The sequence below is a fragment of the Haliotis rufescens genome, unplaced genomic scaffold, assembly GCF_023055435.1.
Source record: "Haliotis rufescens isolate VD_foot unplaced genomic scaffold, xgHalRufe1.0.p SCAF_10, whole genome shotgun sequence".
In the NCBI taxonomy this organism is placed as follows: Eukaryota; Metazoa; Mollusca; class Gastropoda; order Lepetellida; family Haliotidae; genus Haliotis; species Haliotis rufescens.
In genome coordinates, this window is record NW_025963780.1 from 15,764,222 (window position 1) to 15,785,477 (window position 21,256).

The window sequence follows — 21,256 nt, forward strand, 5'->3', positions numbered from 1 at the left end:
TGATTAAATATTAGTAGATATTGATTCATGGTCCTGTACTCAGTAGTAATCTTTGCTAAACAAGGACCACTAATCTAAACTATTGCGTCTCATCTCCAGGGATTTCAACGGGTGTTTCTTTTGCATGTGAAAGTCTTGACGAATATTAAAAGGTGGTTTGTAGCTGATGGACGTATTTCATAACACATCCAATTCTGGTAAAAATAACATTAACTATTTATGGTTTTGAAGATGAAGATTGCAACAATCTAAAATATGATATATGTCTTTTGTCAGATCTGATGTCATTGGAAATTGTTACAAAACAGCCACCAGAGAAGCACAATGATCATACTCTGAAAATATCAGGTATTAGTTGCTCAAAGGTAGGGATTAAAAACACTTTTGATATAGAAAGTGAAATTTTTAGTCAAAGTAAAATATTTTTTAACCATTACAGAAATGAATTCAGGGACAAAGTCTCACAAAAACATGCACAGCTTTTCATCCACTCACTCTACATAAACAAAACAGCCACACTACACTTCATGAAGAATATTTTTATTCTTTAAGCTTAAAAAATGGATTTCTGCCAGCAAATCTCCAACTCAAATTTAAACAAAAATATTATTTTCTTTTCAAAGATATTATCTTGAGGAAGCACAAAAAGTCTACATGTTGAACTTGTCAATTCAATTCCTCTACATAATTTGCACCTTTTTCAAATGTAAGTTTCTATATTTCAAATAATTCTGACTGTTTTGATATGAGCCGAGCAGCGAGGCCAGAGGAAACCCTTATGTTGGAAGTAGAAGGCCAAGCATAATTTAGTCCTCATTGGGCTATGCTGATACACCAGGCTGAGGTGAACGACCTCACCAGCAATCCTCATACACCAGTATCCAGTCTTGCAAAGCTGCATGGAATTTCAGTTTGGATAACATTAAAGAAAAAGCATATTCATGATGTATTAATTATTTTTTTACCTTATTTATTTTTTTCTTAAATGTGTACTTTTGCAAACAGTTGCTGCCATATGTACACTTGGACACAGGACATTCTTCAAACCAGTGACTCATCATTACTGAAATAGTTTCAGAAAAATCTGAGGAAGATGTAACTATAAAATACTATTGCTTCTCACATAACATGTGCTGCTCACAAGAGAAAACTGGATTACCAAATATAGTACCGTTATTTTTTTATAGCATATGCTGAAACAAAATTTGGTTTTTGACATTATGAAAGTGTGTTGTCAGCAACAGTTTTCGACATCATCAACATCATCATCTTGGAAGCATGTTAAATGTCACTATGAGCATTGCCAAGAGAAAGACATAATCCCTGGCCCTGAAGCTCACAACAAAATCCTACATCACAGGCTGGATACAAATGTCACAAAATAGTAGTATCGCAACTGTCACTAAACATGTTTACGTCAAAAAAGTATTTTCAACAAAGCCTGCACCAAGGTGGAGGAAATGTAAAAAGTTCCTTGAGAATGGTCAAAGTCTCTCTCTGGCTGTGTGTGGGCTATCTTTAGAAGTCAAAAGTACTGCATTGCCACGGCACAAAAAAAGCTTTGCAAGCGCGCGAAACCCTTAATGTGGAGTAATGAGGAGAATGGTGAGAGCTGGGAGGCAGACACAGCGGTGGAAACGGTAAGATCCTCTGCCATGGCAACAAGCATACATAGAAGGAAAGAATATGCAGCTTAATTAACACTCAACAATTGCTTGGGGTGACGAATGCAACAAAGAAGAAGAGAATTTGGTGGAATCTCTGAGCTGTTGCCTTCCCCGGTAGCGCCATGGTTTCCCACAGCTTCTCCACACCCTGTCACAGAGACAGATGGAAGGACATGTCTACATGGCTAAATTGACTTTTCTCGTACCCAATCTTTCGCCAGCACAAATGGTGGCCACACATTCCCTGGGCTTTTCCAGCCTCACATCTCATCTCATTACAGAAATTCCTCTGGCCATGCATGCTATGAAGTCAAATGCTTCGTGGGAAATTTGTTCCAAATTGCTAAATCACTCAAGTGCAATACTGATTTCAAATCTACATTTTTGTAATTGGGCTAATAGCTTTCAATGGTCGGTCTTTATTGCCTATGAAGTTATGATTTTCTACTCTAATAATTTAAGCATGTATTAGTGTGCCCATGAGACAGTCTCACCAGCTATAATCATTGCATTCAGATGGTGATGATAGACCATTGTTGCTGTTGACATGCTTCATCAGATGGTGATGTCTGACCCTAATTGCTGCCAGGCTTGGTCAGATGGTGATGTCCAACCCTAATTGCTGCCATGCTTGGTCAGATGGTGATGACTGACCATGGTTGCTGCTGACATGTTTGGTCAGATGGTGATGACTGACCATGGTTGCTGCTGACATGTTTGGTCAGATGGTGATGATTGACCATGGTTGCTGCTGACATGTTTGGTCAGATGGTGATGACTGACCATGGTTGCTGCTGACATGTTTGGTCAGATGGTGATTACTGACCATGGTTGCTGCTGACATGTTTGGTCAGATGGTGATGACTGACCATGGTTGCTGCTGACATGTTTGGTCAGATGGTGATGACTGACCATATTTGCTGCTGACATGTTTGGTCAGATGGTGATTACTGACCATGGTTGCTGCTGACATGTTTGGTCAGATGGTGATGACTGACCATATTTGCTGCTGACATGTTTGGTCAGATGGTGATGACTGACCATGGTTGCTGCTGACATGTTTAGTCAGATGGTGATGTCCGATCATAATTGCTGCCATGCTTGGTCAGATGGTGATGACTGACCATGGTTGCTGCTGACATGTTTAGTCAGATGGTGATGTCCGATCATAATTGCTGACATGTTTGGTCAGATGGTGATGATTGACCATGGTTGCTGCTGACATGTTTGGTCAGATGGTGATGTCTGACCATATTTGCTGCTGCCATATTTGGTCAGATGGTGATGATTGACCATGGTTGCTGCTGACATGTTTGGTCAGATGGTGATTACTGACCATGGTTGCTGCTGACATGTTTGGTCAGATGGTGATGATTGACCATGGTTGCTGCAGACATGTTTGGTCAGATGGTGATGACTGACCATATTTGCTGCTGACATGTTTGGTCAGATGGTGATGACTGACCATGGTTGCTGCTGACATGTTTGGTCAGATGGTGATGATAGACTATTGTTGCTGTTGACATGCTTCATCAGATGGTGATGTCTGACCCTAATTGCTGCCAGGCTTGGTCAGATTGTGATGTTCGACCCTAATTGCTGCCATGCTTGGTCAGATGGTGATGACTGACCATGGTTGCTGCTGACATGTTTGGTCAGATGGTGATGATTGACCATGGTTGCTGCTGACATGTTTGGTCAGATGGTGATTACTGACCATGGCTGCTGCTGACATGTTTGGTCAGATGGTGATGATTGACCATGGTTGCTGCAGACATGTTTGGTCAGATGGTGATGACTGACCATATTTGCTGCTGACATGTTTGGTCAGATGGTGATGACTGACCATGGTTGCTGCTGACATGTTTGGTCAGATGGTGATGATAGACCATTGTTGCTGTTGACATGCTTCATCAGATGGTGATGTCTGACCCTAATTGCTGCCAGGCTTGGTCAGATTGTGATGTTCGACCCTAATTGCTGCCATGCTTGGTCAGATGGTGATGACTGACCATGGTTGCTGCTGACATGTTTGGTCAGATGGTGATGATTGACCATGGTTGCTGCTGACATGTTTGGTCAGATGGTGATGATTGACCATGGTTGCTGCTGACATGTTTGGTCAGATGGTGATGACTGACCATGGTTGCTGCTGACATGTTTGGTCAGATGGTGATTACTGACCATGGTTGCTGCTGACATGTTTGGTCAGATGGTGATGACTGACCATGGTTGCTGCTGACATGTTTGGTCAAATGGTGATGATAGACCATTGTTGCTGTTGACATGCTTCATCAGATGGTGATGTCTGACCCTAATTGCTGCCAGGCTTGGTCAGATGGTGATGTCCGACCCTAATTGCTGCCATGCTTGGTCAGATGGTGATGACTGACCATGGTTGCTGCTGACATGTTTAGTCAGATGGTGATGTCCGACCATAATTGCTGACATGTTTGGTCAGATGGTGATGACTGACCATGGTTGCTGCTGACATGTTTGGTCAGATGGTGATGATTGACCATGGTTGCTGCTGACATGTTTGGTCAGATGGTGATGATTGACCATGGTTGCTGCTGACATGTTTGGTCAGATGGTGATGACTGACCATGGTTGCTGCTGACATGTTTGGTCAGATGGTAATGATTGACCATATTTGCTGCTGCCATATTTGGTCAGATGGTGATGACTGACCATGGTTGCTGCTGACATGTTTGGTCAGATGGTGATGATTGACCATGGTTGCTGCTGACATGTTTGGTCAGATGGTGATGTCTGACCATATTTGCTGCTGCCATATTTGGTCAGATGGTGATGACTGACCATGGTTGCTGCTGACATGTTTGGTCAGATGGTGATGATTGACCATGGTTGCTGCTGACATGTTTGGTCAGATGGTGATGACTGACCATGGTTGCTGCTGACATGTTTGGTCAGATGGTGATGATTGACCATGGTTGCTGCTGACATGTTTGGTCAGATGGTGATGATTGACCATGGTTGCTGCTGACATGTTTGGTCAGATGGTGATGATAGACCATATTTGCTGCTGCCATATTTGGTCAGATGGTGATGACTGACCATGGTTGCTGCTGACATGTTTGGTCAGATGGTGATGATTGACCATGATTGCTGCAGACATGTTTGGTCAGATGGTGATGTCTGACCATATTTGCTGCTGCCATATTTGGTCAGATGGTGATGACTGACCATGGTTGCTGCTGACATGTTTGGTCAGATGGTGATGATTGACCATGGTTGCTGCTGACATGTTTGGTCAGATGGTGATGACTGACCATGGTTGCTGCTGACATGTTTGGTCAGATGGTGATGATTGACCATGGTTGCTGCTGACATGTTTAGTAAGATGGTGATGATTGACCATGGTTGCTGCTGATGTGTTTGGTCAGATGGTGATGACTGACCATGGTTGCTGCTGCCATATTTGGTCAGATGGTGATGACTGACCATGGTTGCTGCTGACATATTTGGTCAGATGGTGATGACTGACCATGGTTGCTGCTGACATGTTTGGTCAGATGGTGATGACTGACCATGGTTGCTGCTGACATGTTTGGTCAGATGGTGATGACTGACCATGGTTGCTGCTGACACGTTTGGTCAGGTGGTGATGATTGACCATGGTTGCTGCTGACATGTTTAGTAAGATGGTGATGATTGACCATGGTTGCTGCTGATGTGTTTGGTCAGATGGTGATGACTGACCATGGTTGCTGCTGCCATATTTGGTCAGATGGTGATGACTGACCATGGTTGCTGCTGCCATATTTGGTCAGATGGTGATGACTGACCCTGATGGTGCAAGTTAATGAAGAAAAGGAGCTTCAGAGTGAGTGAATATTGTTTTAAGCCACAGTCAGCAATAATCTATCTTTGCTACATAGTTCAGACAAGTCAGTGGTTGAGAGTATGAGCAACAATCTATGTCATTGGGCATATTGTAACAGGACTTTCCTCTCCCTAAAGCTCTGAGGATGGAGGAAGGTGATTGAAAGAGGAGAAAGCAGATGACGCTCGAAGAAGGTTATGATGATTTGTATATTTATCTCATCTAAGCCTATATACTTATCAAAACAAATTGAATACAAGTCTGGATAAGGTCATTGGGAGTAAAAATAGACAGAATGAGCAGTGTATATTTAACAATTATACACACATCTCTGATACAACAGTCAAATTAATCAATGTGATAAACACATATATCTGACTGCCAGAGCACTTCTACAAAGCTGGCCTCCCTGTTACATAAATGTGACCCTACTGATCACTGCTACCAGAGCCAGGGACATCTCGACAATACTTCCAACTCCACACAACTGAGACTAATTTGATTTCTCACTCCTTTAACAGAGAAATGATTCAAAGACAAGCTTTTACCATTTCCTATCTTTGTGAGTAGATCAAATCATGCCTTTTCAAATGCCATCAATAATTATGAAAAAGGTTGGTATTAATGTAACAAGTTTCACTTTTTTGTGTTTCAGTTTGTTGTTCATCATTATACCTGTTCCTTGGGGAGATTCTGACAAACTGTTATTTCAGTTTCCTCTTCCTCAGGCCAATGTACATCATTGCTCTAATATTCTAATCCATTTCCGGACACTTTCAGTAATACCTTATTCAAAATACTTTCTTGCTCACACCGGAACAAAAACAGCAATTTATAGGTAAATTTACCCTGAAGCTTCAGAAAGTGTCATTCCTTAATGAGATAGAAATTCAGTTGCCTTAGTGTAAATATTTTTTTATCAAAACATCTAATAGTTTTTCATCAGCACAATATTATCAAGCCTCTCTTCCAGTTGCAAACATGATCTAATATGAAATATGAAGCCTTCTAAAAATAGCAGAGATCATTTTCTATTTCCGCACTAAACTATCATTCTACTATCAAAGAAAAGATATGTCTTGAAATTGTTCTAATTTGAAAGACTTAAATGGATTGCAAGAAGTAACAATCAACATGACCTTGTCCCGCAGAACGATGAGATCATTCTTCAATGTCCAGTAAATATAGATGATCAACAGTCTTATAAATCTGTCCTATCATTCCACATACTCATGTATGTAATACTGCAAATGCATCCATCAATAGCATTACACTCACAATACATTATGCATTCGTGACAAAAACGATACTGACCATGTAAGCACACAGGGATTTGAGCAACATGAGACAACGCTGATGTTGTGATCACGATGCAACCCACAACAAGACAAGGTCCTGAAGTTTACAAGGCATGTGTAAAAGTTGCTGCCTTGAACTCACACTGAAAGGCAACCATTGTGTCTGACAGGTACAATAACCAACATATAGGAGTTTATGTATTGGTTGTTTATGTGACGCTGAAGAAACATTCAAAATATCTATTAATCCACCAAGCAGCACATAGAAGTGCTGGAAGTCTTCTAACTATATAAGGCAGAGAAAGGCTTTATCTCTTTCAACTTCCCAATACGATACCCTATATACCACCAATCACATACCATCTCCCAGACATTACCATGGCAATGGCTTAATCATGATTTTCTGTCATAAGACTTCAACTTATATCTTAAGAGAGTTGTTATTTGAGAAATGCACGAATGTCCTCTGAAGGAAGGAGTTGTGTTTCCGCCCACCTATCATGGAGGGAAAAACTCTGACAAACAAAGTCAAGCTTAATGTAAGAGTACTCTATATAGACATGTAGGTTATCCAGTAGATGTTGTACGTAAGAAAACAAGAGACTTTTTGACACTGTTCTACTTAATATTTTGTCAGTAATTCTGACATCTAAGGAATTATGTGTGTGTAGTTTCTATTTTACTTGACAAAATAGGAATCAGTTATATTTAATGTCTTATAAATTCCCTTTGATGGGAGATTATTCATATCCAACTATATGATACTTTATTTATAAAAGACAGCTACAAAGTGTGCAAAGGGTGAGCATCAAGCAGTATGGCTTGGAAATAAAACACACTAATCTTGATATGTTTTGATAATCAAACTCACATTGCTTATTAGTATAGTTCATGTCAGTGTTTCTGATTTATCTTATGTTTTTTACTCACTATAGTTACAGGTTCCCTTTAGTGGATCATGTCCTGCTGTCTCTGTACACAGTCATCAGTGGACCATGTCCTGCTGTACATAGCCTACCCCATCAGAGGACCATGTCCTGCTGTACATAGCCTACCCCATCAGAGGGCCATGTCCTGCTGTCTCTGTATACAGTCATAAGTGGACCATGTCCTGTTGTACACAGCCTACCCCATCAGAGGACCATGTCCTGCTGTCTCTGTATACAGTCATCAGTGGATCATGTCCTGCTGTCTCTGTATACAGTCATCAGTGGACCATGTCCTGCTGTCCCTGTATACAATCAGCAGTGGATCATGTCCTGCTGTACATAGCCTACCCCGTCAGAGGACCAGGTCCTGCTGTACACAGTCTACCCCATCAGAGGACCAGGTCCTGCTGTCTCTGTATACAGTCATCAGTGGACCAGGTCCTGCTGTATATAGCCTACCCCATTAGTGGATCAGGTCCTGCTGTCTCTGTATACAGTCATCAGTGGACCATGTCCTGCTGTACATAGCCCACCCCGTCAGAGGACCAGGTCCTGCTGTACACAGTCTACCCCATCAGAGGACCATGTCCTGCTGTCTCTGTTTACAGTCATAAGTGGATCATGTCCTGCTGTCTCTGTATACAGTCATCAGTGGATCATGTCCTGCTGTACATAGCCTACCCCGTCAGAGGACCAGGTCCTGCTGTACACAGTCTACCCCATCAGAGGACCAGGTCCTGCTGTATATAGCCTACCCCATCAGTGGATCAGGTCCTGCTGTCTCTGTATACAGTCATCAGTGGACCATGTCCTGCTGTCTCTGTATACAGTCATAAGTGGATCATGTCCTGCTGTACATAGCCTACCCCACCAGTGGATCATGTCCTGCTGTCTCTGTATACAGTCATCAGTGGACCATGTCCTGCTGTACATAGCCTACCCCGTCAGAGGACCTGGTCCTGCTGTACACAGTTTACCCCATCAGAGGACCATGTCCTGCTGTCTCTGTATACAGACATAAATGGACTCTGTCCTGCTGTACATAGCCTACCCCACCAGTGGATCATGTCCTGCTGTCTCTGTATACAGTCATAAGTGGACCAGGTCCTGCTGTACACAGCCTACCCCATCAGTAGACCATGTCCTGCTGTACACAGCCTACCCCATCAGAGGACCATGTCCTGCTGTCTCTGTATACAGTCATAAGTGGACCAGGTCCTGCTGTACACAGCCTACCCCATCAGTGGACCATGTCCTGCTGTCTCTGTATACAGTCATCAGTGGACCATGTCCTGCTGTATATAGCCTACCCCATCAGTGGATCAGGTCCTGCTGTCTCTGTATACAGTCATCAGTGGACCATGTCCTGCTTTCTCTGTATACAGTCATAAGTGGACCATGTCCTGCTGTACATAGCCTACCCCACCAGTGGATCATGTCCTGCTGTCTCTGTATACAGTCATCAGTGGACCATGTCCTGCTGTACATAGCCTACCCCGTCAGAGGACCAGGTCCTGCTGTACACAGTCTACCCCATCAGAGGACCATGTCCTGCTGTCTCTGTATACAGTCATAAGTGGACCATGTCCTGCTGTACATAGCCTACCCCACCAGTGGATCATGTCCTGCTGTCTCTGTATACAGTCATCAGTGGACCATGTCCTGCTGTACACAGCCTACCCCATCAGAGGACCATGTCCTGCTGTCTCTGTATACAGTCATCAGTGGACCATGTCCTGCTGTACACAGCCTACCCCATCAGTGGATCATGTCCTGCTGTCTCTGTATACAGTCATCAGTGGACCATGTCCTGCTGTACACAGCCTACCCCATCAGAGGACCATGTCCTGCTGTCTCTGTATACAGTCATCAGTGGACCATGTCCTGCTGTACATAGCCTACCCCACCAGTGGATCATGTCCTGCTGTCTCTGTATACAGTCATCAGTGGACCATGTCCTGCTGTACACAGCCTACCCCATCAGAGGACCATGTCCTGCTGTCTCTGTATACAGTCATAAGTGGTATGCTGTACATAGCCTACCCCACAAGTGGATCATGTCCTGCTGCTGTCTGAGCACACAGTCATCAGAGGACCATGTCCTACACTGCCCTTGCCTTGAGATGAACATAACTCTCAAACTTTAATATAAACCCACTACTGTGCAAGCAATATGAGTCTGTCTGAGCCAAATAAACATGATACTACTTAGGCCGTCTGGTATCTGTGTGCTGGTTTGTGTACTTTATTTACTTTAACTTGCCAACACTGAAAGTTTCTATCTTACATCTAAAGGGTAACTGCTGTAATTTGTATTGTCTATTGGGATAATGTATAATGCAAAACTTCAACGATACATCTTCGTAGATTAGGCCACACTGTGGTAGAGAATGCAAGTCAATGATCAAGAGAGCCAGGGTTTAATGACATAAGAGCAGCCAGGTCTGATGACACACCATGACAGTCAGGATCTGGTGACACACCATGACAGTCAGGATCTGGTGACACACCATGACAGTCAGGATCTGGTGACACACCATGACAGTCAGGATCTGGTGACACACAATGGCAGTCAGGATCTGGTGACACACCATGAAAGTCAGGATCTGGTGACACACCATGACAGTCAGGATCTGGTGACACACCATGACATTCAGGATCTGGTGACACACCATGACAGTCAGGATCTGGTGACACACCATGACAGTCAGGATCTGGTGACAGTACATGGCAGTCAGGTTCTGGTGACACACAATGACAGTCAGGATCTGGTGACACACCATGACAGTAAGGATCTGGTGACACACCATGAAAGTCAGGATCTGGTGACACACCATGACAGTCAGGATCTGGTGACACACCATGACAGTCAGGATCTTGTGACACACCATGACATTCAGAATCTGGTGACACACCATGACAGTCAGGTTCTGGTGACACATCAAGACAGTCAGGATCTGGTGACAGTACATGACAGTCAGGATCTGGTGACACACCATGACAGTCAGGATCTGGTGACACACCAAGACAGTCAGGATCTTGTGACACACCATGACAGTCAGGATCTGGTGACAGTACATGGCAGTCAGGTTCTGGTGACACACCATGACAGTCAGGATCTGGTGACACACCATGACAGTCAGGTTCTGGTGACACACCATGACAGTCAGGATCTGGTGACACACCATGACAGTCAGGATCTGGTGACACACCATGACAATCAGGATCTGGTGACACACCAAGACAGTCAGGGTCTGGTGATACACAATGACTGTCAGGATCTGGTGACACATCAAGACAGTCAGGATCTGGTGACAGTACATGACAGTCAGGATCTGGTGACACACCATGACAGTCAGGATCTGGTGACACACCATGACAGTCAGGATCTGGTGACACACCATGACAGTCAGGATCTGGTGACACATGACAATCAGGATCTGGTGACACACCAAGACAGTCAGGATCTGGTGACACACCATGAGAGTCAGGATCTGGTGACACACCATGACAGTCAAGATCTGGTGACACACAATAGCAGTCAGGATCTGGTGACACATGACAGTCAGGATCTGGTGACACACCAAGACAGTCAGGATCTGGTGACACACCATGACAGTCAGGATCTGGTGACACACCATGACATTCAGGATCTGGTGACACACCATGACAATCAGGATCTGGTGACACACCAAGACAGTCAGGTTCTGGTGACACACCATGACAGTCAGGATCTGGTGACACACCATGACAGTCAGGAACTGGTGACACACCATGACAATCAGGATCTGGTGACACACCAAGACAGTCAGGATCTGGTGACACACAATGACAGTCAAGATCTGGTGACACACAATAGCAGTCAGGATCTGGTGACACATGACAGTCAGGATCTGGTGATACACCAAGACAGTCAGGATCTGGTGACACACCATGGCAGTCAGGATAAGATGACACCATGACAGCCAGGTCACGATGGTTTCTCCTTGGTTACCACCTCTCCAAGTGATGACTGAATTGCCTACCTCCACCATCTCCCTCACCTTCACCACCAGTCCCTCACCTCCATCACATCTGCCACCTCCTCACAACAGACCTGGGGTCTGGAAACATCATATGCCAGAATTTCCAAACTCATAATGCCAGCTTAATGTAAAAATACTTGACATACAAACACATTATTTCTATTCCCTAAATATTTCAAAATGCAAGTACATACTTTTCACACCATCCACATGACATATTGACATATATGTTTGCCTCTCGTGCAAAGCAATGCCTCCAGGCAGTCCATCAGGGATATAGTACTGACATATCCACTCATAGTCTTGATACCTGACAAAATGAATTCTCTACCTATGTATATGAACATCCCTCAAACTACACACTGTAGCTCACCTGAATACATAGGTAATTGTCAACAAAGGCAGCCACTTCAGATTGGTGTCTGTCAGCATAGATTATCAAATATTGTTCCATCATTATTTAGCCCTAACAGACAGAAAGGAAATAAGTAACGTCATCAGAGTGTTTTACTCTGCAACAATAAATGTAATATTGTTTTCAATCACACACATTTTAAATTCTGAGGCTTATAGATTTACCTTCTGACATGGATTATATTTTTATTTCTCAAAAGTTAAAATTTCAAAATTGATGCCTGACACAAAACAAGAAATTAGAGATTTTGCAATATTTTCAATATTCACAAAAGTTTACAACAGATAATATTCTTAATGTGCATGTTGTATATATTTACACCTAGCAATCGGTGAGATAAATAAGTGGACATTGTAATATGACAGACATGCATGCAGTGTAACTCTACTTCCAATGGTTCCTTAGGACCATGTCTTCATCAACACCAATAACAAAGCAACTTACTGGCTTTATCGGCAACATCAGATGCATTCATGTAGGGGTTGGCCTTCACCTTGAACACCACTTTACCATCTTCAACTCTGAAATAATATTAAAGATAATCATCATATCTTTGATCACAACATTTCATAGCTCTATATTACAACATTTATTGACAACACAATCTATAGTTTCATTTATTGGAAACTTCATGTTGAAATACCTGAAATTTCCCTGGGCAGACAATGTCCCTCAAAAATATGCGTGGTTACAATGTGTGACATGGCTCATTCAACTTGCTCCTGTTATCAGCCACTGGTCTGCCTGGCCCCAGGTTGCTGTCGCATAGCTGTAATATTGCTGACTGAGGCACAAAACAGCAGTCACTCACTCACTCACTCACTCACTAGCACTGTTAGTTGTTAGTTGTGTTACATTCATCGTTCCAAGCAGTTGTTCCACATTATTTCTACAAATCTTATTTTCAGTAACAAATAAACTAATGTTTCAAGCCATGCAGTTACACTGAAATTTCTCTGTTTATACATTTATATTTTTGTTTCCGTATACACTTGTTAATCCATCTCAGCAATTCTCAAATGCCAATATTTCTCCTGCTAAACGAACATCATGCCTGGATAAAGGTGTAGGGGCTGAAGCCGAAACAATCAACCAAAGTCTCGCTTTGACGTGTGTGCTGATGACAGGAAAATACCATCCATGATGAAAGATGCCTCACAAACAGCTTAACTCCTCTCCATCTAGTTGTACATATTGCAGTATATTCAGTAAACATGACTCATACAAGTGTATCCGGGTGTTTATATCAATTTAACCTCAGTGATCACTGATACTTACTTGAAATGCATAACAAACGCTAATGCTTACTAAATACAATGTTTATTCCTAATACCGGATATTAACACTCCCAAACACACTCACATAATAACCTGTTTATCATATAACGTCATTCTCGATTCTGTCGTCGAAAAACTTCTCTCACAAATGGCACCTAAGTTTTCCTGGAATGTGTGCATTAATATGTATCACTTCTTAAGATCAGTGATTTGTCAGCTGGTCAAGTGACAACAGTCATCATAGGACTAAAAGCGGTTTTTAGACAGTAATGTAACTACAACAGGCAAAATAACAATTGCCTATACATATTGTTTCTTCTTGCTTTTCATGGAAATCCATCGGTCCACCCACTAGAGTAATTGCCCCTTATTAAAGGGCAGCTATTCTTATCTATGAGGTGTCACGTTTGTTTAGAGTCTGCCTGGCCTGTCATAATGTTACGAAGTGCAGAGTCACATGTACACCCAGCAACAACATGACACAAGGCAATTCAGACATATTTCAGCCACATCCAACTGTTTTAAATTAAAAAAGCAGAGGTCTACAAGTACAGAGTTGGAAACTCATCCTGCTAGGCAAGTGTTATCACTTAATTGTTTTGCAATTAACATCTCCAAAGTTGTCAAGATGCCTCAGCTACGTCCCAGTTATGCACTGATTGTCAGTATCTTACACTATTGTTTCGATAATGATTACAATTATCCCAGTAATTTCTCCAGATTCTCTTTGGTTAATTCTGACTCGATCATTGACTGACAATGGCAACACCATGTTTGTTTGTAAACACTAAAAGTAGTACCTACCTGACCTTTCATATTTGCATCTTTATCTGTATATGACCCCAATGGATACTGTTCTTATCTGTTGGCTTTATCCTGCCGAGAACCTACCCATCATATGATAATGATGATGCTTTCAGATTATTTAAACTTGCATAAAAATGCAAAACAAAAATAATTAAAGCTGCAAGCAGTAATGGCGGGCTCCAAGTAACACTATGCACAAACATCCATGTTCGAATCCTCAAAGGGTTTCCTTGAACCAAATCCGTCAAATGTAGGCACCACTTGCAGGGAATCACCGCTGCGAAATTGGCGTATGCCAGGGTGTCCAGGTCTGCTCTAAACCCATTTGCGACCTCGAACATGTTCGAATCCATAAATGGTTTGCTTGTTCCAACTCTGTCAAAAGATAGTCACCGGAAATCGCCGCTTACGAAATTGGCGTGTTCCAGGGGTGTCCCAAATGTTAATCAAATATTACCACATAGCGGTGTTACTTTTAGCATACAACCAAGAACAAAAAATGAGATGCATATGGCACACTAACTTCATGTAAACTTGCAATAGTTTGTGTAAACAACCTTACAAGATATAATCTTTAAAGTAAAATTTCGTTGAAAAAAAAAGATTAAAATCAAAATTCAATACGGCCATAACTAAAAAAGATATCCAAAATCGGCTATTAAGATTTGATGTGTTTTGTATGAAGAGAATTCCCAGAAAACTTTGAAGCATTTCATGCAGTGGGCTCGGAGGAGTTTGAAGACATGTTTGAAGACATGTACCCAAAACACACTGTGAAAACCTTGAATCCAATATGGCTGCCAAACCACATGACCAATGACCAAAGTCAAAGAACAAAAAATGTCAAGGAACTAAAGCAGCAGATACATGCAAGGTTTGAAAGTAATCGGACAAGCGGTTGCAGAGCAATAGGGCAAAATACATCTTCAAAAAATACTTGTTTTTCAGTTATCTGCCTTTGGTCATTGGGCCTACGGCCTTGAGATTTGGCGGGCACTAGTACTCCACGGTCTACATACACACACAAAATTTGAACAAAATCGAGGCAGTGGTTATTTTGCTAGCTCTGGTACAAAAATCGGCGGGATAATAAATAATAATAATAATAAATCGAACGATTACAACAGGGCTCTACAGCTTTTCGGCTTGGAGCACTAAAAATAGTTTTTCTAAACTAAATTACCAGTTAATATTGTTACTATTGTCCAGATCCTTTGAAATATTAAAATTCTGGAAATATTATTAAATCACTAACTTCATAAGAGTTCATTAATGAGTCTTAAACTAACATCAATATCTAATAGCATAAGACTAGCATTTGGAAATGTATCAATTTGTATTATTTTCATAATATTTTAAAGTTCATTGCAATGTAAAGGACATCATATATTCCTTGAAGCCTGTCTCCAAATCATTAACATCAATCTGTTGCACACATGCATCTCTTCAGGAGTCAATATCCTATGCCAGCCAGTTGTATGAGAACAAATGTCACCAGTGGCACTGTAATGGCCACGGCACATAGTCCTCGCATTACAATTACCATTATGTATACCTCAGACACAAGAACAGGCTTATGCAATTAATTTCCTTAATGAAGAGGAAAATATTATATTCCACAAATGAATACGGACTATTCAAAGCTAGCTTCCATTTCCTGGCCAGGGCCATCTATTGTTGTTGACTGTGGGAGTGTCACATTCGTCATATTGTCATTACACTATTGTCGATTTCATGTCGTTTTCACTCTCTGGAAAATCAGCACCAATGGTGTATTGAATAATGTGTTATGTCAGGTAATCTCCCATTATCTCATTGGTAATCCACCGCCCCTGCTTTACAGTGACTGTCAGTGACAGCTGATTCTTACTGTATATAGCAGGGGGAGACTGAGCAACGAATAAAAGAGTGAATGAAGGTGTTAATATAGATCAATGGAATGTACTACTCAAGGTGAATTAAAACACATGTTTTAAATTATTTTATATGAACAGTTTAATTTTTGTCCCTCTCTTCAGTCAACGGAATCATTCAATGAAACCTAATTGACGACCATTCGAGGCTTGATGGGGGACCTGAAACTTCTTCAAGGAAATAATCTGTTCAAGAAACAAGCTTGAACACTATTTCCCCTATATCATTCACAGCTGTTCTGAACAATCATGTGTAGTGGGTCCCCCCCCTAAATGTTTTAGCTCTGACCTTCGGAGACAAAAATTGTATCTTTTGAGGCTGAGATTGAAAAAAATACTGTTATTCAAACCTTAAACCCATCTGGAACCCCCACACCCCAAGAATATTAAATAGCCAGAGGGCTAGTACATGGACTAGGTCCCTACAGTCAGACAACATACCACACTCATGAAAAACTACAGTACGTAGCTTCACAAGTCACTAAAGTTCTCAGCATAAATGAAACACGTGTGTAACTTTTCGTAGCCAGAGAAATGAGGACGAGATCTTGTTTCCACAATCAAGATTACGTTGAAAGGCTTATTACTTGTGAACTTAGAGAAACATCATATGTAGACCTTATTTCAGTTATGAAATAAAATTGCAGGCTTTACTGTAGGGGACATGGAGGCAGGGTGTGATCAGGATATTCCGACCCAACACAGACTGCACTGCCTCATCACTGGCAATGATAGCTATATACTCAGGGGCAACAATAACTGTGATCACGTTCATATTAATTACATTCACATTTTTTTTAAGCACATTAAAAGTGTTTTGTTGTCTAATGGGGCTGAAAAAGAGGGTTTGGTAACGTTTAAATATTTTTAAACTCATATTTAAACAAAATTTTATATTTGACATTGAAATGTCTGTGTACTTTACACAAGTGAGATGAAATGTTTGGTTATCTCATATGAGAGATTTTCATAATTAATTTCTAAGATACCAATTTCTGGGTTAACCTCTGCATTTTCATTTGGAAATCACCCTGTAACAATACTGTTATTCAGTCATCAGTCCTCAATCCCTCTCCACAAATGATATTCTGAATCAACACTGGATGTACAGACTAATAGGCTGTATAATGAAAACAGATGTTTCTCAAGAACATTTTTCTCAAAATGAAAAGGGATGGAGGACTTGATATGAACTCTGCTCTTTTATACAATGGCAGTTGTCAAGCACAGCTAACAAAGTATGCTTTATAGAATGCAGTAAATTTGAAAGATATTTTTTCATTGGCAATACAAATGACTGACGCACAGGTTTTAAAAGCGATGCGCCAATGCCCAAGAAACATTCTCTTTTTTCATTTAGTCTTATATATTCCAAATACACATGAACTTATGAACTGAAGCACTATCTGGTCTTTAAGTGACAAAGAAAATCATTTATCACCAGGAGAAAACATGTCACAGAGAAAACGAGCATGGAACTCCTGCTGTTCCACCCATTCCATATCATGAATGATGCCTTGTCAAACCAATTAAACAACCAACAGTAACACTGGACAGGAGACATTCTCCATAAATCTCTCTACACCACTTCCTCATTTCAAATACCTGGCTTTGGTGGCATTAGAACAAGGATATTGTTTAAGAGTGAGGATTTGGACTGTTTACACGTGCATTCCTCCAGGTGATTTGTCTTTTGGAAACAATCCAACCCCTGGGTAGAGGAAATTTACATGTACAAAAAAAGTGTCTTAGAGTTATGTCTCAGATTGAGATATATGGAGACCTAAATAATAATCTTAGAACATATCTTTGTATTGAAAAAAAGGCCATGAGATCAGCACAAAATTTCAAAATGGAGCATACATGTTTCCCAATGTATTCCTTGTTCATGTGATGATGATGATGTATAATGTCAATAGGATTGGTAGATTGGCCCAGTGATAACAATAAAAAACATCACGTCAAACTAGAAGTTCAACTGATATTCTTGCATTTTAAAGTTGAAATAAATCTAATTTCAAAGGTGAGAAAAAGCTGTGGAAAGATGACAATGAACTAGTTGATCTTTGTACATATTGGCAACATATTTTCAGACAATATTTGTGCCAAAAATATAAATAAAGTACATTAATTTGGCATGTTGCTATATTTGTCATTAAACATTATTTACACCTTCTAGGATTCTAGAATAGAGATTTACAAGGCTTGATAAAAGGCAATAACATAACACCAATTGGTTTTTCCAAAAATATCATGCAGATGTATCAAGTTTGTGATGCATGAAATATATGAAGACATTTAATCATTTTCTCATACAGCTCGAAAAAACATGTTCTATAACTTCGATGATTTCTGAAATCTTGACAGGTCCATCCGAAGGATTCCAAAGATCAACTTAAGAACATGCATCAATTCAAAACGGCTGTCACAGCATGCAGCTGGACCAGGTGTTGGGGATGACCAAAGTCCACAGTGGTCTGTCAGTGCATGATTGTCATTAAACCAGCCTGGAAGCCGGCTTCAAGAGTCTTATGACAAGCCAAAGACCACCGGAAACTTGTTGGACCGGGGATGATAGAAGCATGAAAGCTTAGAATGCGGGTGGATTGGGGCTGGCATTGAGTGTTGTAAACTGTCTGAGAAAAGCTACAACAGACAGGCAAGAGTAAACACTAATGACAAGCAAAAGCTTCCATGTCATCTCTTGTTAATTCAGTCATGCTTAAAGAATTTGGGAAATTATTTTTTCCATCAGAAATAGATATAACCAATATCTTATTATACACAGCTTTTCTCTGATTCAAATGAATGGTCACATGCAACAATGATCTCTTATGCATTGTAACTCATGTTCTTAATGATTCACATTTCTGTCAGTGTTGCAGGTGCCAGTGTTCATATAGTACTTTCTCTTCAAACAAAGGAATTTATGTGAAAACCTCTCAAGGAACACTTTTCTTTCTTCATTATGCATTTGCATAGTTTTGTTGGTGCCTTTAACAGAAGGAACATCGCATTTGTTCTGTATAACTTAAGCAGTGAAACACGGTATCTATTGCAAGTACTCAATCAAGCTTCGAAAAACATCTTGGTAATTGACATCTCAGGAGCAAAATTCATTGGTATACATTTCAATTTTTCAAAAGCATGTGCAAAAGATATAAAAAAGCAACAGTATTAGGTCACCAAGAGACTTAAGAAGTGAAATGAAATTGTCATTATTTGCTTAAAGTAAAATAAAATTCCCAAGATAACGGTAAGAAAATCTTTTACGTACCAGGAAAACAAATAAGATGACATGTAATACAAGCAGTAAAATGTACAGAGCTGTCCAGCATTTATGGACAAGGCTAGTATATTTGTCACGACATTTATTCTGAAAGACGAACCTTCCACCCAACCATTTCTGTTACGTACATCCAAATAGGTTCTGGGAGACATTGTCAACAGTTTAGCCGCAGGAGAAAATCTCACCCACAATGGCTCGTATACCAAAATCAATAGCATCATCAATGGACACCAGTGTCTAATGATGCCAAAAGCTGGAAAAAGATGTATCCTTGTTGCAGTTACTGTGGGTGCGATGATCACCATGCAGTGGTACATGGCTGCTCGGGGCAACCCTTCTACAGCTATTGTCTGGACGTCATATGATGAAATCCATCAGGGTGAGCACTTTGTATCCAAAACTGGTCTAATAATTGATACACATAGCGGTTTTGTCTGAATTTAACTGATATGTTTGTTCCATAGCACAGCAAAAGTATTGTCTTCTGTCCTTGGGTGGAACCTTAATTATTCCACCAAAAAATCTTTGAGTAGGACTGCAGTAAATCTGAAGTCTGATCTTGCTGTCAGGTCTAACCCACATCATACAATAATCATACAGCATACTACACACTAGCATTTGTATACCTAGCAGAGGAAATCTTTTAACATAAATTTTCCACTTATTCAAACTCAAACCGTCAACTTCTTTATATATAGGGCGGGAGTGGGTGTGAGAGTAGGGGTGAGAGTGGGGGTGGGAATAGGGGTGAGAGTGGTGGTGAGAGTAGGGGTGGGAGTAGGGGTGAGAGTATGGGTGAGAGTAGGGGTGAGAGTAGGGGTGAGAGTGGGGGTGGGAGTAGGGCTGTGAGTAGGGGTGAGAGTAGGGGTGAGAGTGGGGATGGGAGTAGGGGTGAGAGTGGGGGTGGGAGTAGGGGTGGGAGTAGGGGTGAGAGTGGGGGTGATAGTAGGGGTGAGAGTAGGGGTGGGAGTAGGGGTGAGAGTGGGGGTGATAGTAGGGGTGGGAGTAGGGGTGAGAGTAGGGGGGAGAGTGGGGGTGGGAGTAGGGGTGGGAGTAGGGGTGAGAGTAGGGGTGAGAGTAGGGGTGAGAGTTGGGGTGAGAGTAGGGGTGGGAGTAGGGGTGAGAGTAGGGCCGAGAGTGGGGGTGAGAGTGGGGGTGAGAGTGGGGGTGAGAGTAGGGGTGAGAGTAGGGGTGAGAGTGGTGGTGGGAGTAGGGGTGAGAGTAGGGGTGAGAGGGGGGGTGAGAGTGGGGGTGAGAGTAGGGGTGAGAGTAGGGGTGAGAGTAGGGGTGGGATTGGAGTTGGAAATGGAGCTTTTCGGTTGACTGGAATTTGTGTGAATATGATAATCTGTTCCCGAAAATGAGTTTGTCCTTGGGTCTTACCAAAACTATAACTTAATCTCTTAACTGCTGGAAGCTATGAAACATAATGTTTTGTGGGTCCTGATAATATTGTTTAGCTCCTCCTCCCAAAATAATACATGGTCGGTGCCCTGCCCTGAAAGTGAAGCCAGACAAACCGAAAAGCCTACTGGTTCATGGACAAATCCTGTTAATATCCTCTGAAATCACTTTGTTGTTAAAGAAGGCAAGTTCACTACTTCAAGGAGGCATTAAATATGTTTTGTAAAAAACAACAACTATTTGACTACATGCATTACAGCCAATAATGAGTGAGTATATTCACAAGTGAGTGAGAATGGATGCCTGACGGTTGATAGGGACACCTATATACATCTCTATAAACCATCTCTGGCTTCATCAAGGCAATCATCATATATATCAAGGT

The 21,256-nt window shown here is 41.4% G+C and overlaps 1 protein-coding gene across 1 annotated transcript in view; it reads right to left on the reverse strand.

Moving 5' to 3' along the window:
* The window catches only part of LOC124120940 (receptor-type tyrosine-protein phosphatase N2-like), a 251,353-nt gene that overhangs the window by 87,971 nt on the left and 142,126 nt on the right, over positions 1 to 21,256 (reverse strand). The window contains exon 10 of the mRNA XM_046483855.2: positions 12,626 to 12,702. Within this exon, the coding sequence (XP_046339811.1) occupies positions 12,626 to 12,702 (77 nt within the window). The remainder of the gene's footprint in view (positions 1 to 12,625; positions 12,703 to 21,256) is intronic.